Genomic DNA, 20,494 nt, shown 5'->3' on the forward strand with positions numbered 1-20,494 from the left:
GAATTTAACTCATGTTAAAAGTATTGTTATGATATTTGTAAGTTTCTCAAGTTAAAAAGAATAAAAACTAACGTCGACTATGCAAGTGCGATATCATCTAAGATACAAAGTTGGATGAATTAAAAACAGCATTTAAAGTTTATTTTAAACAAACTTAGTGTAACTGTGTTTCTAGGAAGTACTTTTCTTACAAATATTAAATGGAATTCTCATATCTTGTGATCAAATCAAATAAAATTTAAGTATGATATTCAAATTCATCCATGTCAATAATATAAATGCGAAACTTACTCTGGCTCTAGTTACATACATATATAATTATATTTAACTAACACAACTATATTTTTAGATGTTGAAAAAGAGTAACTTGCTACTGAGTTACTTGCCAGTTCTTCTCGGTACAATCTACATTCCGAACCGGTAGCTTCACTATATATAGTTTGTTAAATGACGATTCAAAAGTGCTTGTAAAAGCCTACTTGAATAGAGTATATTTTGATTGATTGATTGGCTGTCTGACTGTTACTCTTCCATGGCTAAGTCACTGAGCTGGAAAAGCTTTTGATGAAATTTAGTTCGAAAAGGCGTAAACCCCATGAACGTTACTTTTTTTTAAGTTCACCCCTCTGTGTTATAATTGAGGATAAATGTTCCAGTGTTATTAAGTTTTATAAATTTTGCTCGGGTAAGGAAGCGGGTTCAGCTAGAGTACTGTAAGGGATTATCTTTCCGACATATATTACACCGGCAAACAGAAATACTTATTATTGTTGTGTTGCGGTTTTCTTTTATGGCATATGATAAGTGGTCACCACCGCCCATAGACAATGGCGCTGTAAGAAATATTAACTATTCCTAACATCGCCAATGCCCCACCAACCATGGGAACTAAGATGTTATGTCCCTTTTGCCTGTAGTTACACTGGCTCACTCACTCTTCAAACCGAAACACAACAATACTGAGTACTGTTGTTTGGCGATAGAATATCTGATGAGCGGATGGTACCTACCCAGACGGGCTCGCACAAAGCCCTAACACCAAGTGCGTGGCTTGAAGGAGAAGAGCCAATATAAATTTCTAATAAGTCCAAGGGATATATCACAGTTTCATTTAGTTTTATAAGTAGAATGTAAAAAGAAGCACTAGCAACTGTGAGCCCGTGAATGTTGTAAAAGTAAATAAAAAAAAAAATGGTGTCACATTGGTGTTATGGAGGAATGGTTAATATGCTTTTTTTGTATCAATGTCTATGGGCAATGTTGGCTTACCATCACTAGGCCCATGCATCAGACCACCTGAATATGATATATACAGGTGGTCTGAATAACATACATTTTACTAATTTATGAAGGTAGAATGCGATAAACAATTATATATTCATAAAAAAATTACGATAACAACGCCTGTACACACAAGAACGTGATAAGGGACTAAAGGCTTTGTTTACGTTTCAATCATCACTCGAAGCTACGAAGTAAAAACAGACAAATGCAAATGTCCGTTTCTACTGCGACGAATTTTAAAATTCAACTGTATATGTTTTCATTTACGTGCCAGATTTTCCACATTATTTTCAAAATAAAAATATAAATTAAATACACTTGTAGATAATACCAATTCAAGCTCATTTTTGTAAAAAAAAACGTATTTTCGCAAAATTGCATCTATTTTGCTGCCATCGATATGACATAAAGATCATAATTATTAAGCGAAGGCATTATTATAAACTTTTTAATTAAATCTGATAATAAGTTTACCGTAAGTGATTAATCTAATTTAATTAGTAAGTCTACCATTTGGATTATCGTTTAATTGCAATCAGATGTATTTAATGTATTAATAAATGTTTAACATAAGAAGATTTTATATGTAATAAATAAATCCGCCTCTTTGCTATTTTAATCATATTATTTATATACTAGTTTAATAAACTGGTTCTTTGTCAACGTTTTGATTGGGCTTGTGTTATTGGTAAGTATTATGTTTGTTTTATGAATTTAAAACAACTTGCTTGTCTTATTTATTTAAATAATAAATTCCACCAAAACAGTAACAACAAATTTTCATTAATAATTAAAACGCTGGCTCTTGTAACTTTTACTCACCTCTCCTAAACTGATTGTGGTTTCGAATCACGCGCTCGGCATTCTTGCGGGCTATGTAAAACCATTCGGAGGTGTTGCTCAAATATTTGTATTCGACAGCCAGATCCTTCGCCAATATCGGACCTTCGGGTAACCGATAAGCAAATGGACAAAAAAGTTGATAGTCCTTGTATTGATATTGATCGTAACAATTACCAGCAGCAAAAACGTCATCATCAAATTCGACCATCGAAAAAACGCTCGCATGAAGCAAATATTCGTTATGCATGACTGTCGGTCCCGCGTATTTCCATAGCCTGGTTAGCATATTCGCTCTGTTAACAGCTACATCAGCTTCTATCCTAAATCTTTCTTGAGCGTATCTATCTACAACTCCCTCACCTAAATTGAGATGAGTCCCAGCAGTACAATTCTCACCTAACAAATGTTGCGTTTCTATTAATCTTAGAAATTTAGTTACAACGTCTTCGTGTACACTTGGTCTCACAACTGTCACATTCTCCGAATTATTTGTATCATTAACTATACTGTCTTTGACGTTCGCGTCTGGATTTGTGTCGTATGACATCCTTTGTGTATCGTTGTCATAACTATGTTCTACGTTTATAAAATGCTCTAACAACGAGACATCGTTTGTTGTGTCTCTAGGAATTACATTTCCCGAGAAATTCCCGAAATATTTCTGAAACATATCTGGTGTTGTTTCTTTATATCCGTCTTCGTCTGGAGCTCCATATGGCCTGAGGGCTGATACGACTGGATCTTCACCGGATTTATCGATGCTCTCTGTAACAAAAATAAAAATATTATTATTTTTATTTCCTTAACGTGAATTAAGATTAAAAGATATTTTGTAGGATTAATTTATATTGCAGTAACGGCATACAAATATAGAATTTTCCATTTTATTTTAAAGTAATTGAAAGTACGACAGCTTTTTACGTAACCAGCGATATTTATGCGATATTCGACTTTATTAAAAAACTGATTCTTTTATTTAGTAGCACCGACAAAGATATATGTAAAGACGGTTTTCCTATAAAGGGGATTTAGTCGGAGCAACGGGCTTGTAAAATCAGCTATCTCGCCTTGTAAAGGAGGATTTTGTTTATGAGAACAACAAATTGCGACTTTCATTACGAGGCGAGGCAATTGATGGGGCAGCATTATTTATTGAAAGCAATTTGAGACTGTTCTGCGTGAGGAACAATAATTCTGTGAATAAAAAATTGACTCTGAATGTCTTTCTGATTATGATATAACGGTTTAATTGTATGATGAATTTGTAAGAAGAAGTGATATATATTAATTTCATATGTGACAAATTACATTTAGAGTAGTTGCCCACTAATCGATCGTGCTGACATTTACCATATACTTTTGATGCTGGTAACAATACAATATAGCGTTGGATCTATTTAATCTTACGAAACTATTATTAAAACAAAAAACAATATTAAAGCCGGTTCACCTAAAATATGTTTGAATATAGTACATTACATTTTGTAAGAAATAAAGCAGATAATTGTTGAATAATTATAATATAGAATCATAAGATCACAAATGATGATCATCACGGTAGCATGTGCCAAAGATCTCGTGACGCCTAATTTTTATTAGTGGTTATTTCAGTACGCTAGGGTGGACTAGGTATTCTAGACATTAGTCAGTCCCACGTAGCCAACCGCTTCATGTGGGGGAAAGGCGTAACACGTTTTTCTAGAGAGATAAAAAAGGGCAAATGTTGATGCATTTAATAACGTATATAAAATATGTATGTATTGTCTTTAATAGTACATAAGTACCTTCTAGATTCCGTCACTCACAATGACGACAAATCTAACAAAGAAACTGCAGAGAAGAAATCAAGGGCTTTACGAGATATCCGAGGTAGCGGTATGTAAACTCTACCTTCTTCCAAACTCCGGGATGCTACTGAGAATTTATCAATAGAAAAATCCAATAACTATTTACTACTGCTTTAATTTGAAGATTCGATCCAGGAGCTCATAGTCGAGGGTATTATAAGCTGTCTACTATACCAACGCGGCAGACATTTCATCCAATAAAATACTAAGGAATGAACACTCTCAATATATCTAATGTACGCATTTGTGGTTACGTTTTTATTGTCTTCCTTGAACAAATTTATGTTTCCTTACATCTCCATACCCCTTACAATCAATTCTCTTACAATCTGATACTTTTATATTTACCTTCCAAAGTCTGTTATTCGGCCATAAATTGCGTTTTCGTTGGCGAAAATAATGTTTTCCAATAATTCTCATAAATGCAATATTGTTAATGCCATTCGAGATACTATGATTGTGAAAATATTGATATTAAAATCTAGGCTCAAGGACTTTTGAATCGCATTTTACGATTAATACAGCTGAGTTAAAAATCGTAATATACTTTATTCAACTACGCTGTAACATGCAAATTTTAATCGTAATTTTACAAGATTATATTTAATTTTAAACCACTATTGGGTTATTATGGATATTCTATCGAGTTGAATCGGTAACAAGATCAGAATATACATACATCATAACCTTCCATTTGGTCTCACAATAGTGGTATTTATTATACACACTTAGTTTTTTGATACATAGGTTACCTAAGGTCAAAAAATTAACCGTTTCTTGTTAAATTTTTGACCTAAGATTACAATTCATTATAATTGGAAACATTTCAAAATAACATAATTATTGAAACGTATATCTTGCCTTGGACGGATTTATTGACTTTCCAAAGTCAGAATCTTGTTGTCTTCAGCTTATTTTTATTTTTTACATGACTATTATGACCATCGTTGATTCTATCAAAATAATAAACAGAATGGTAAATATATATATCATATAATCTGTAATGTAGAGAAGAACGAGAATTATTATAATAGATTTTATCTATAAAAATTAACACATACTGGTTTATTTGCTAAATTACCCAAAAGTATAATTTATTTTAATATATTCACATAAAGTAAAATAATATTATAAATCTTTTGCCTTGATAATTTTGAAATGTAATTCATTTTTTATTTTGTATGTAATGTTGTATCTGCTGTTGGTTGTCCTAATAAAAATAAAATGAAATAAAATAAAGGATTGGCTTAAGGTTGCAATAAAGGAATACAATTTTATTAATATCTCTATATAAAAAATCTGCTATAAAAATAACCTGCTCGCTACAATGGACCGTTTCACGGAGCGTGTATAAAACTTTAATATACTCGTGAAGCCGATACAGACAGCGTTCATTAAAACATATAACATACTTACATGTTAAAGTTTTGTTAAGCCTTGATGACGTCATTTGTTTAAAAAATTAGTAATGGATGCAAAATAAAATGTATAAACTATCAGGACAGTGTCATACAATTTAAGTCAGTTTATAAGTCATTTTTAAACATATATTATCAGAGAGTTATTTTCAATATATATTTGCAATCTGAGTGTAGGCCACACTCAGTTCGACCACCAAAAATATTTGAATGGTTTGAATATAATTAATATTTTGTAGGAAATATAGCAAACTTATGTATATAAGGCGTCGACGAGCTGCACTCGGGGCGTATTCGTTTGTTAGTCTACGGAGGGTTCATTTGATTGTCGATCGTAACAATTATTTTTGTTCAACCTACAATATTGTTAAAGTTAATCACCTGATTTATATATAATAGAATCTAAATGTCTAGTGTCTCTATTAAGTATTCATTGTTTTTTTTTATACCTCTTCTTATCTCTTTTGATAATTATTCGTAACGTAAACGTAACGTAACGTAACGTTATATCGCTAAACATCTTAGTTATAGTATAATTGTAATATTGTAGATACAGGCACAAAGATTATATATTAGTTTGTCATAATTAGTGCACAGTACAGTGAAAGAAATGATTTATACTTCTTATAGTTAGGACGAAGGTGATTGCTCATACCGTAACTTTTTTGCTTGACCGCCTTCCTAATCATTGAAACTACACAATTTGATGACCTCAGTGGTCGAGTAGTGTGTACACCGGTTTTCATGGTCACGCCACTCCGAGGTCCCGGGTTCGATTCCCGGCCGAGACGACGTAGAAAAAGTTCATTAGTTTTTTATGTTGTCTCGGGTCTGGGTGTATGTGGTATCGTCGTTACTTCTGATTTTCCATAACACAAGTGCTTTAGCTACTGACATTGGGATCAGAGTAATGTATGTGATGTTGTTCAATATTATATTATATAATATTGAACAATATCACAGTTAGTAAATTTAGTAATATACAAATATAAAAAAGTTATGAGTTCTTTGTAATCATCTCTGACATAAAACAAAAATATATATTCAACAATAATGGTACTGTTTACTGGAGCGGTTAAATGCTTGAATGCTTTGAAATAGTAATAGCTTACATTTAAGTAAAGAAACAGCCCGTAAATTTTCCACTGTTGGGCGACGGCAGTAGGGCTTAGAGGAAAACTCGTGCAGCTTCTTCAACCAGCTCTCCAATGCAGATTGGAGGGTTAGGTTAGCATGTGGCAAAATTTCATTGTAAATATACACATGCAGATTTCTTTCGAGATGAATTATAAACACAAATTAAGCACATATAAATTGACTGGTTCTTGGCAGGATTTGAATGCGTATCATCAATTACGATGCACGCTTTCTTACCACGGAGCAATCTCGGCTCTCACATCTAGCCTTGATTTGAAACTACACCATTTTCATATAGATTCTGTTTAACGCTTTCCTCGATTTTTCTTTATTGCGGTACAAGGATAAACAAACAAATCAACAAACTTGCCGCTTATCTAGAACACGAAGACAATCCGAACGCTTGATCCGAATATACGCTTGGAATTATAAGCGAGAGCGTATTGTGTTAGTGTATTGTTATTGCTTGAGTCGTTTATTTACAATAAAGTAGCCAACGCTTGTGATATTAAACGTTGCTCCGTTAAACAAGCCAAAACAAAAATTATTTCTTGGCTCTCCTCATTGACCTATGATACCACCGAAAAACTTTTCTTGCACTTAGTATAGTACCTATTCATTAACATAAGACCATCTGTAAGTTAATCTTAAATTATGCAATGTATGTTAAACAATTATATAATTTATATTCTAAGCCGAGCGACAACAATACACATGTACTGTAAAACTATCAATAGGTACCCACGACACAAGAATACCTAGTGTGGGTACCACCGGACATCTCATTGTATAATGTTGTTTTTTGTTAATAAACATTTTTTGTTTTGTTTTTGTTTTTGTTTTGCTTTACAATACAGATTGAGATTACAATTATATTATAATCGAATATTACCTCTTTATAATATTAGTATAGATAAGATATTTTTTAAATTAAATTCTTTAATAAATAGCATACCTACTTAGAGCAGTATAAAAGTTTAGTCTATTGAGGTAATATATTTCAGCGACGAAGAATATATTATTATTGGATTGGACTTCGTGGTATGTACTACTAAGTAACTACTAAGTACTAAGTTTCTTGCCTACAAACTGATTCTACAGAATCTACATTCCGAACCGATAGTAGTTTTACTTTTAATATAGTTCTGTAAAATGCGATTCCAAATTGCTCGTAAAGTATATTTTAATTTCATTTGATTTAGCGGTATATTGTATCTTGGTGTAGCTTGTATCGTCGGTATTTTTAGTATAAAGTTCTGTTATAGCATAATATAAGAAATGTTTAGAATTAACTATGACAAATAAATCCTTTAAACCTTTTTTTATATAGCATAGGTTGGCGGACGAGCATATGGGCCACCTGATGGTAAGTGGTCACCACCGCTCCTAGACAATGGCGAACTAAGATGCTATGTCCATTGTGCCTGTAGTTACACTGGCTCACTCACCCTTCAAATCGGAATACAACAATACTGTAATAATGAGTACTGTTGTTTAGCGGTAGAATATCTGATGAGTGGGTGGTACGTACCCAGACGGGCTTGCACAAAGCCCTACCACCAAGTAACCTTTTATTACTACTTATTACCTAAATGTAACCTTTTTTTACTTGGTTCATAAGTTGCTCGTTTAAAATAAAAATGAAACGATTAAATAGTTTTTATTGCAATAGTAAAAAAAGCTCAACTAGTTTAAATTTATTGCAAATATTTAACTAGAAATTACTTAATAAAGAGTAAAATAGGTAAAAGAAATCTCCCTGAAAGCCTTTGAAAGGCGGCCGCGATAAGAGCTGCTTGAATTTTTCCACGCCAAACAAACTGGGCTTACATATTTAAATTAATTTTACCACTAATAAAACGCTTTGAGCGACGTTTGCCGAATAGAGAAATAAACAAATCTTTTAGTAGTTGCAGTACGGTTTTTGTTATAAGTTCAACCCTCATTATAAATCAAAGGGAATTTTACACAGTGTTTAACTAGTTCTAATCTGAAAGTACCTTTGTACCTGAGCCGTACGGAATATTATAAGTTTTATATTTTTGATAGTGTTTTTATTATTTCTTGGTGGTATATAGCTACTTGGCACTCATCAGATATTCTACCCCCAAACAACAGTACTCAGTCTAGCTATTTTCCCGTTTGAAGGCTGAGTCAGCCAGTGTAACTAGAGGCACAAGGGACATAATATCTTAGTTCCCAAGGTTGCTGGCACATTGGCGATGTGAGGTATGTTTAATATTTCTTACAGCGCCATTGTCTATGGGCGATGGTAACCACTTACCATCAGGTGGCCCATATTCTCATCCGCCAACATCTGCCATAAAAAATAATAATTAATTAGCAATATTTAGTAATAAGTTTAATAAATATATTTAAGTTTATTCACTTTGTTATAATACAGAAAAGTATAAGTACTCAATACTTGTCTTTTACATCAACTGCGAGAAAACCGCGGGTGGAAAGTTGTACATTATAAATATGAAAAATATTAATTTACAACCTTAACGAAAGCTCTTAGCACAGCCAGTAGCATAGCGTAACATCGTATTTGCATAATTTGTTTGCTTTATTTACACAAATATTAATAATGACGTCAATTTAAAAGGACATCGTTACATAAAGCGTTGAAATAACTCTTAATATTTGCATTAACCGTCCACATTTATTTTGCTCAGAGGAAAATATGTATTTTTCAAGTTACGTTTACAAAATCAATATAGAATATTATATATTATACTTATATAAACAAAGCACGCGTTGATGTGTATATAGGTATGTATATATATCAATTAATTCTGTTCACAACATTCACACATATGTATCTATATTTTATTTTAAGGTAAAACAAATTTAAGCGAAATAGATATAAAAGAAATCTATCTATTATCGAAAACATATATCTTATACAGTTAAATTTATATGTTAAGAAAGCGAGCTTAAGGAAGTTGTCAATATTGAGACTGTCAATAGTGAATCTTTCGAAAAGTGATCGGCAAATTTTATTTTAGATAGTGTATTTTTTGTTGCATAGGTATGCCAAACTTTGAATCGAAATATAACAATACTTTGCATGGCTTCTTGGTGGTAGAATATAATGGGTTGGTGTTGCGAAGCCACACGTAATGCAAAAGGCCAGCAAGAAAATTATTTTAAGTATTAATACTCATTGACATTTTAGTTATATGTGCGTAGACCTTTCGTGTTGATCATATTGTAACTGTAGCTTAAGCCCAGGATCAAAGAAATAGTAGATTGTTTCGCGTATATTTTGTGTTTTCTGTCATAAATAAAGAGTGTGTAAAAATATATTTTACATTTATATTACATTAGCAGCCTGTAAATTTCCCACTGCTGGGCTAAGGCCTGCTCTCCCTTTGAGGAGAAGGTTTGGAGCATATTCCATCACGCTGCTCCAATGCGGGTTGATGGAATACACATGTGACAGAATTTTGTTGAAATTAGACACATGCAGGTTTCCTCACGATGTTTTCCTTCACTGCCGAGCACGAGATGAATTATAAACACAAATTAAGCACATGAATATTCAGTGGTGCCTGCCTGGGTTTGAACCCGAAATCATCGGTTAAGATGAACGCGCTCTAACCACTGGGTCATCTGGGCTCATTATAATATGTATATAATAATATATACCAACAATTAATTGTAAAAATTGGTTGAACATTGGTTGTGATCGCTACGAAAATACGCCAAGCTAAGTCATGTGCCGCAATAAAAGATTCAACTGGCTGTCACGAATTTGACACACGGGTAGACAGTTGCGGTTACTGCAGCATGAATATGTTATGTTGCCTGATAATTGTATTCACTTCCACAAGTTAATGTTATTAATAACGATCTTACATAATGCTAATACTTGACGCGATTTTACATGGAAATCATTGCTTGGGAACTCAATTTTATGATTTTTTAGTAACTCTTTATTCAACTCACTGATTTTTTTTTTGTTTGTGATTTGCTGTTGCCCTATTGACTTCTATAGTCACCGGACGTGGAGGCGAGTACTAGACTCAGTCTTGAAGTTTGAGCCCTCTCGGGCTTCGAGTGACGTTCGTCCTGAGGATCCTGAGAATTATTGAGTACATTTATATTTATTTATATTTTAAACTTAGTCAATGCCGTCAATATATTTTTTAATTTCTTCTATCCTTAATCGATCAAATTACCTTGAAATATTTTCATCTTTTTATTTATTAAGATCTATTCCATCTTAATTTTTTGCTTTATCATTAAGAACCTTTTAAGTTATTAAAATTAAGTTGTCTTGCCGTGACAAATTGAGACTACTTAGAAAATTGAGTTCGGTTTAAAACTTAGAGTTCGTTTAATCTTATGATTTTAGACACTTTAATACAAATTCAATTAAATAGGATTTTGTAAGAATTGGAACAGAATAAGAGACTACTATAAATTATGTTGAGATTACTTTTAGCAGTTTAGTTACTGTATTTCGATAGTTATAGCTATATTTCTATGATACCATTGTTTAAAAGTGCTATCAATTCAGACGCAATTTTCATAGTATTTTTTTATTTTATGATTTCGGTAGGCGGACGAGCAAATGGGCCACCTGATGGTAAGTGATCACCACCACCCATTGACAATGGCGTAAGAAATCTTAACCATTCCTTACATCACCAATGCGCCACCAACCTTGGGAACCAAGATGTTACGTCCCTGTGTGCTTGTAGTTACACTGGCTCACTCACCCTTCAAACCGGAACAGAACAATACTGAGTACTGCTGTTTGGCGGTAGAATATCTGATGAATGGGTGGTACCTACCCAGACGGGCTTTCACAAAGCCCTACCACCAAGTGAAGTGAATTTTCATAGTATAAGTAATTTGCATTACTTTGCAAGTTCTAGTCGATTAAAGGGCAATATGTTGAAATAGTTGGAATATTTCGAGGATAGGATATAACTATCCTAATCATACTACAACTAATGTGTTCATACAGGCATTAGCTATTATTGATATCCAGAACGGAAGATTATAAAACTTTATGAAATTATACTACAATGGATGTCTCGTTAATCTGTAAATGTTTAGTATGGCGTAACAATATTTAATTATTATTATTTAAGGACTTAATGTTAATAATTCTCATGTGAATAAATACTATGATTGTTGAGATTCACTAGTTTTACGACGGTAGTTAGCATTTTTTTATTTAATATTACAGGTCTACAGTATCACCGTATCCTTGGTTCGTTGTAATCGAGCGGTGGTTCAGCATGGCGCGGGAATGTAATTACGAATTGCCAAACTCCAGGCTGCTTCAGATAATCATTCGATAAAAATCCGATATTGAGCTTGAATCTAAAAAACTTTTATATATAATATAGGTAGGGAAATGGAACACCTGATGCTGAGAGAACACTACCCATAGACATTGGCGCTATAAGAAATGATAGCCAATCCTTGGAAGCGCCAATGTACCACCAATCTTGGAAAATAATCAAATCAAATCAAATCAAAATATACTTTATTCAAGTGGTTTTTTTACAAGCACTTTTGTATCGTCACTTAACAAACTATTTAAAGTAAAGCTACCACCGGTTCGGAATGTAGATTCTACCGAGAAGAACCGGCAAGAAACTCAGTACTCACAGTCATGTTAGTTAAATACAATTATATATGTATGTTATGTCTCCTGTCTGGAAGTCAACAAACATTAACTTACTAATATAACTCAACGAAGATGTCATATCATCCTTTAAACAGAAAGATAACAAATACTAAGTATGCTGTTTGGCGGTTGAATATAGACGCTTGCAAAAAACCCTTCCATCAAGTAAACCATCCGTGACATACAAGTTCACCGCTAGCTAAACGAGGAAGTGAATGCAATTACAGTCTTTGTTTGCATTTAAATCAATTAAAAAAGTAATTGGCTTCATTACTACGTTACCATTGTACTCATAATATTCACCGTATTATACCAACAGGAACATTCATTTTCTGGTCCCGTCTTGCTACAAGAATGCTTGCGTTAGTACAAAGGAGTCTTTGAAGACGTGCATCAAAGTATGTTTATGTCTGTAACCTGTTTTACAACAACTCACAGACATAAGTATAAGTAAAATTGTTGCGGGTTAATGTTGCAGATAGTTAAATATTTATTATACAGAAAAGGGCGGTTCGGACTAATAATAATCTTAGCTCTAGGCTATAATAATAAATAAATATTGGACAACATCACATACATTACTCTGATCCCAAGAAAACATAGAAAACTAATGTAAATATCGACTCGGCCGGGAATCGAACCCGGGACCTCGGAGTGGCGTACTCGTGAAAACCGGTGTACACACTACTCGACCACGGAGGTCGTCTAATTACGGGAAAAATTAAAATAAATAGTTATATTGACGGTTATTACAAAATATACATATATAATAACAAAATTATACCATTCATATCAGTACTTGAAAATAAAAACAAACTTGTAACCGTTGCTGTCTCCTTGCATACGGAACAGATAATGTTTTTGTGTATTGATTTATGTATATATAATAAAAATACCAGAAAATATAACTTAACAAATTAAAAAGATATTAAGATACAGTTAATCAATCTTTTTTATCTTACTCATTAAAATAATACTTTTTGGGTAGAGATGCTCGGATGTAAGCTCGATTGCCAACGCAGATCTAAGCGAGGACAGTAACTATGGATACTAACATCAGTGTAAATTTGGTCTGTTTTAAAAAAGCCGTTATACGAGTTACTTGCCATGTCTTCTCGCTGAATGCAGCTCTCCGAAACGGTTGAGTCACAGTTGAAATATTGAGGATTCAAAAATACTTTATTGTAAAGTTTATTTAAATTAAATATACCAAACATCAGCTGGCTATTTGCCTATTTTAAATAAAAATTATATTTTTTATTTAATTTTTTTAATAATATAATTTTATTTAATAATTTAAATTTATTATTTATATAAATAAAAAAAAAACCTTATAATAATTTAAAGGTTGATTTTTAAGGTTTAATGTTCAATATCAATATTATAAGTTATATTGAACGTGCATTTATTTGGCACAAAGCCTGGCTCCGGGAGAAGTTTTTCCAATTAGTACTTTGGTCTAACCTTGTACTTGTTATTAGATTGTTTGCTAACTGACCTTTGAAACGTGAATATGTAAGTGATTTCCGTAATGGCCACAGACAGTCTCATCGAAGACTCGATCGTTTGATCGTGAACTATTTTTGACTATTCCTAGAAGATTCCTAGTTTTATTGGACGTTTGTAAGACGAAACAATCGTTTCGATTTCTTAAGGCTTCCAATTATTAGACTAAAATAGTATTTCAATATCTCAACGGTATATATTCTTAGTAAAATGATATTCGATATTATATTTATCGATTCAAAGATTTCTGTATAGAGAGAGAGAGAGAGGGAGAGAGAGAGAAAGAGAGAGAAGATACCTGGTTGTGGCTATATTATGAGTTTGCAGTTCCCGAGAGTTTCTGGGACGGGACAATAAAAACGTTAAAAATTATATCTCTTTATTTACCACTTAGTCAAATAAATATGAACTCAGTGCGACCAAACTTGATCCCACAACTTTGGCATAAACTATATACTAAGCAATTTTATCAAGGCTCTAGACAACAAAGTAGAAACAAAATTACACCAGCACTTATTATGTCAGCTGTGAAGTGTTCTTTACGCACATTTTCTCATAAATTTTCATCAGTAAGTCATTGTTAAGGAAAAGCCTGTGAAACATGTTCATATTTCACTTAAATGGGTACCTGACGTTGAAGTTTATTAAGCGCCTTGTTAGGAAGCTTTATACATTATGTCATATATGTAATACAAGTAGCTACTCGCGACTACGTCTGTGGATTTTTTTAATATCGTCGCCCTTTAGGCGGGAGATGTTTTGTATTTAATTTTGAATTTAGAATTATTCTGCTGTTCGATTCTATTCTAAACTGTCTCTACAATCGATTTTAATTACAATCAACGCTGTCGTTCAATATTTTTAATTCCGAGTATAAAATGAATGTATCATGTTACATTATTTTAAAATAAGAATGTCTTTTGTATATATTATTTTCACAATGGAATGTTGATTGCTATACTCTGTACAGGTTAGCTTGTTCTTTTTGACAGACGGGCTAGTGATGGGAAACAGAAAATATCTAGTAGTTCAAAAAATTACGTTTTAAAATACTTGTAACTGTGACGAGATCGTGTCGGTGTATTATGTGTGAAATTATTTATTTCACTAGACACAAATTATTGCGTAATTCAAATTAGAATTCAATTTTTTTCATCGCAAAGTTATGTCGATCAGAAGAAAATATTAATTATATTACATCTGTCAAAAAGATCAATCTGACTTGTACAGGTTAAAGTAAGTCATTCTTGCAAGCATTTCGATTATATGCCAACGTTAACAACTGTATATGCAATTATTGCTAATTATTGTCTTTAGTTTTTATTAGGTATTTTTTAACTATCCTGATAAACAGCTACATCTTACCAAAACTTTACAAAAGAGAACTACGGTATATGATATGGCGATTTGAATAGAGCGTAGATTGATATGACTCATATATTCATTGATACCATTTCAATCAGGATATATCTGCTTTGATTTGATGAGGAATTTACTTTGAATGGTAGAGCTAATGGTATTGGTAGGGCTTTGTACCAGCCGGTTTGGTTAGGTACCACCAAGTGATCATAAATTCTACCGCCAAGCAGCAATACCCAGTATTGTAGTGTTCCGTATCGTAAAAGAACATACATAATATCTCAGTAGAGCATTGACAATGTACGGAATGAGTAATATTAATAATTATTTTAAATTTCCTTAGTTAGTATGCTATGTGCTCGTAACTCAGCTGTAGATAAGTTCAATGTAAAAACAACATGTAATATTATTTTTCAACTTTTTACAAATGTTAGGTTCGATATAAATAATTCTCAGCCCTCATAACTTTATTTCAGGAAGTTTAGAAGGTCGACCATATTCGCATCTCGTATCCTTTTATCTATACGGAAAAGTAGAAAGAAAATAAAAAGAAAAAAAGTTTTTACAAATTCGTTATTATTGAATATTTGAATAAAACTATTTTCAGTATTTTGGATGGAAAAATATCATTACATACATTAACAGCCTGTAAATTTCCCACTGCTGGGCTAAGGCCTCCACTCCCTTTGAGGAGAAGGTTTGAAGCATATTCCACCACGCTGCTCCAATGCGGGTTGGTGGAATACAAGTGTGGAAATTGAAATAATTCAAATATTAGTATGTATTAAATTTTATTTATGTTATGATTATTTTTACACAGACGTGCTGTCCGTGTCGTTGTTGTGTTACATTATTATTATTAATTATAATTTTAATTAATAATAGTAACTTTATTCAACTAAGCTCTTAAAAGCACACAAGTATATTCTACCGAAACTAAGCATTACTCAGATTTTTTTATACGGTTTGTGGTACATCCGTAGTTATTAATTTCAATCAAAATGTTTAAACAGTGATTACATTTTTTTATAATCAGATATAAATATATTAATAAACCTCCCATATAAATAATATTATTTTTAAATAATTTAATTGCTAATATAAAATTATTGAGTATCAAAAGGGTCGTGTTTATAAAAAAAAATAACTTACTTGCAACTCCTTGTTTTTTTTAACATATAAAACCTCTTTGTGTAACTTATAGATTTACGTCATCTAATAAATTATTAAAAGAAAAAAACAATAAACGAGCCACAGATAGAAATTCTATGGTCAAAATTGAAGACATCATAAATAATTGTGTGTCAAGTCTCGAGAGCAGTGTCCAAAAATAGTTCGAACCACTTCGGTAACGTGTTCACGTACGCTTTATTTGAAACTCGTGTGCTATCGGCCCTAAGGACCGTCTCTAGGGAATATTCTGAATTCTCGATGAGCGCTTGACCCTATGTCGAATTCGACCGCCGCTTGACAAGTTTGACGCTTATTTACTTCGAGATAAGTTATATTAGATTTTTCCACTTTATTGAATTGCTAACAGTGTTCCAATTTAGATTTATTAGTAACGCAATCGTTTTAGAATTACAATTAATCTATGATACAAATAACTTTTTTATATCTACCTTCACTTATGGTGTCTTATTTCCGTATCTATATATTGTATTGCAGATAGACTGATCTTGCCTTTTCTGTTCTTATTAAAAAAAAAACATTGAATATTATTAATATACAAATAATTATAATATAATAGAGTATATATAATAATTATAATTATATAACAATTATAATATAAGAGACATTATCCAGCTTTTCTATAACCGAAGTTAATTTGTTTCCAAAAAGTCTGCTTCCAGATAATATGAGTTAAATTTGCTTGTTTTTTATATTCCTAATTTTAACGCAATTGTTAATAGCGTTTTAAATAAACTTATATAAGTTCCGTTATATATATGTACCTAATTTCTAATACAGGTTCCAGACAGACTACCATTATTTCAAATTAAATTACGATCACTGGAATGGTTCAGTCGTGATGAGGTTATAAACAGACGGTTAATCAATTGACAGTTGCTTTTTCTATGAAACCTGATTTTACCAACATAACATCAACCCCTGTACTCCTATCATTTTTCAGTAACGTTGCAATTCACCACGCATTCACTAAAGTATCTGTTTAAAAGAGAAATTGCGAGATTCCATCAAACAGACATGAAGGAAATGACGTATAATAAATCATTCCATGAAACTTCAGGACGAATGTATTGCTTCGCGACGAAAAACAACTTTCGCATCGCATGATGTTCGAGAATACGAGTTAGTGATGCTTGGTATAATGAAATAGACAGATTTTGTTTTCTACTCCAATAGAGGATATGAAATTACTATTTCGTTTATTGGAAGAAATTTATTCTGTTTGCTTGGTGATAGGTTTTGTGCAAACACGTTAGATAGTACACCCGCTCCTTACTTATTCTATCGCTAGAGCTATTCTAAGAATTGTCGTGTTTAAAGGATGAGTCAGCTAGTTAAATTTCAAGCAAATGAAAAATATATTTTCAAATTAAAATGAAACTAAATTTTAGTCAACGTTGGTATATTAGATTTTTTTGCTTCTGTACCAAAACTGTATGCAAAAGACATTGTATGTAAAATACTTTGGTTTCCGGTATCAAAAAGTACTCTGAGGTAATAAACGATTCAAAAAAAAAATTGAGCCCAACCCGTATTTTTTCATCCTTAGGTGTGATATTTTCTTCATCAAATTTAAACGGGACCAAACGGAAAGATTATCAAGTTATAAAAATTAAAACCAAATTGATAATGTACGGACGGTTTTTATTGTCTGTAAACGCTAGAAAGGTTGAAATATAAAGATATTCTGCAGTATATTTAGTATCAGTATTGCACGCGTGCGATACCGGGGCGGGTCGCTAGTAAATAAAACAAAGAATGACACAGATGATCCTAGTAATCTTACTTAGTACGTAATTCTCAAACGTTTCTACGTATAAATTATCCAATTACGTCTGGTTGTGTAAGCTTGATACTGGTGCCTATCGGTGTTAATTATAGCGTCATCATTGACCAATTACAATTTGAATACCGCAATGCAAAGCATTATTGGAAGCTGCCAAAGGACATTTGTATAACTTGTACTGTCAATTTAGCCCAATTAATCAACAAAGACCTTAAACTATATGTATACATTTTCAGTTACTAAAATACCATCGACATATACTATGAGAATAATTTTTTTTTTTGACATAACGCCTCCGTTCTTTTTTAAGGTTTTAGAGATTATTCTACCACGTTCAGATGCAGTAAAATTGGGGCAACCTTTTATATTCCACATAAACATTACCGCCACAACTTTGATAGCTAAGATTTTATGTCTCTTGTGCCTGTAGCTACACAGGCTCACTCTTCTGAAACCGGAATATAACAATATAAAGCATTCGTGTTTGGCAATGAGGTAGTACGTACTCCGACTGGCGTCCATAAACCATCGATGTCCGTTAACAGCAATGTTGAATATGCTTTAAGCCTTCTTATAAAGAGAAAAGCCCTTGTGTGCATACACTATTTGCGGATTTGACTAACGATGTCAATCTCTCAGAACTGAAAGTATACATTTTGGTGTTGAAGTAACATTTGCGGTTGCCACTACATTTGTTAGAGAACTCCTCTAACAAATGAACTGATTTATTGTTTTAAAAGTTTTAAGTAACGTTTAGGAATTTTCTCAAACAACTCGTGGCATTTTACTAAACGATGTTTGTTATTTTTTATCGCTATTGTCTTGTTATTAAAAGACTTTAAATGAAGATGATTTACTTTTATGCGTGAGTTCTTATAACTTATTTGTTTTATCATCAGATTTTGATGACTATTTTTTGCGTTGGGTTCACCTAACGGTAAGTAGAACACATTTCCTTTAATTTCAACCAATGGTTCTATAACCAATGGGCCACCAATCTTGCGAACTGAGATATTTACGTACACTGGCTCACTCACCCTTCAAACTTGAACATAATCTACTAAGTATTGCTGCTTGTTGGAAGATTATATATATTGCCTACACAGACGGACTTGCACAAAGACCTACCACCAAGTAAATACCTCCAAGGTTCCATTATATCTTTTTGTTTTAGATATCGTTAAATTTAGGAAATTATTTTTTTTTTAAACGGTTACAACTCAACTCAAAGAAAGCTTAGGACTTAAAACTTGTGGAAATTCACATTTAAAATTTTATTATAACTGGGATAGAATGTAGTTCCCTGTTGTAAGTTGTTAAGCTTTTAAGCGCTTTGCTGCTGTTTTTATATAACTAATGATTTTATTAAGTGTTTGTTAAATAATTCTTAAGCGCTTTCTTAGCCGCGAAATTTGGAACTTGAAAAAGGAAAATGTTCGTAAAATTTAACGACCTTCACCTTAAATATTAATGATCATTATTGGCTATTTTTAACAGTCGACCAGAAGTTTATTTTTACCAACTATATATATTTGTTGTGGTCACGATCTGACTGGACATGTATAAATCTTAAATATTTAAGTATTCTCGATTCTTTACTTGAACTCACTAATAATGTTACGATAAAATTGAAATTTCGACGTAGAAGTATATAATAGTAATTATCTTTTTATCTTTTGAATATTCGTGAGTTTGATATTCGAAGCTAAAAAAAACATGATTTGCTTTAAATAGGTAATTAATTCTTTCGGTGTGCTTTCAAGTGCCGGGAGGAGTCGTGATAAAATGTATTGAGCAAAGGATTTTTTTTTTAATTAGATATTTGATTTTAAATGATTTTTTTTTGCTTGTGTAAAATTTAATCTTCCACTGCATATATTAACCATTTTAAATATCAGCATCTAACAATTCGCGTTGGAGCAGCGTAGTGGTATAAGCTCCAAACCTTCTCCTCAAAAGAAGCGGAGGCTTTAGTCCAGCAGTGGGATATTAACAGGTTTTCACTTTACAAAGTTCCGTTAGGATATATAATTTTTTTGAGGTTATTGGTAACATAAAACGGACACATTTATTATGACGTAGTTCGACATTTATGTCGTAACATATTAATTGCTCTTTCTTGTGACTTCATAGCATAAAATCTTACCACAAAAGTAATAAAACAAACATCAAAACGGTCCATTAGTTTTCGAGATTAACGATAACAACTGACAGCTACATAAAATACATAAATAATAGATGCAATCGTTTTCTTCTACTTAAATTGCATTTTATATTTTTAATAAAAGCAACTACTATACTTGGTTAGCTTTATCCGGTACTACCCGTTCATTATATATTCCAGGCAGAAATCCCTATTGATGTTTCCCGGTTTAAAGGACGAGTGAGCCAGTATAAGTAGAGGAGCAAGAGATACAACATTTTAGTTACCAAGGTAAGTGCGCATTGGTGATCTAAGGAATAGTGAATA

The 20,494-nt window shown here is 32.3% G+C and overlaps 1 protein-coding gene across 1 annotated transcript in view; it reads right to left on the minus strand.

The window, feature by feature from the left end:
* LOC113394087 (uncharacterized protein) overlaps positions 1 to 20,494 on the minus strand; it is a 183,072-nt gene that overhangs the window by 48,763 nt on the left and 113,815 nt on the right. The window contains exon 2 of the mRNA XM_026631286.2: positions 2,107 to 2,892. Within this exon, the coding sequence (XP_026487071.2) occupies positions 2,107 to 2,892 (786 nt within the window). The remainder of the gene's footprint in view (positions 1 to 2,106; positions 2,893 to 20,494) is intronic.

Source organism: Vanessa tameamea, chromosome 2 (assembly GCF_037043105.1).
Source record: "Vanessa tameamea isolate UH-Manoa-2023 chromosome 2, ilVanTame1 primary haplotype, whole genome shotgun sequence".
In the NCBI taxonomy this organism is placed as follows: domain Eukaryota; kingdom Metazoa; phylum Arthropoda; class Insecta; order Lepidoptera; family Nymphalidae; genus Vanessa; species Vanessa tameamea.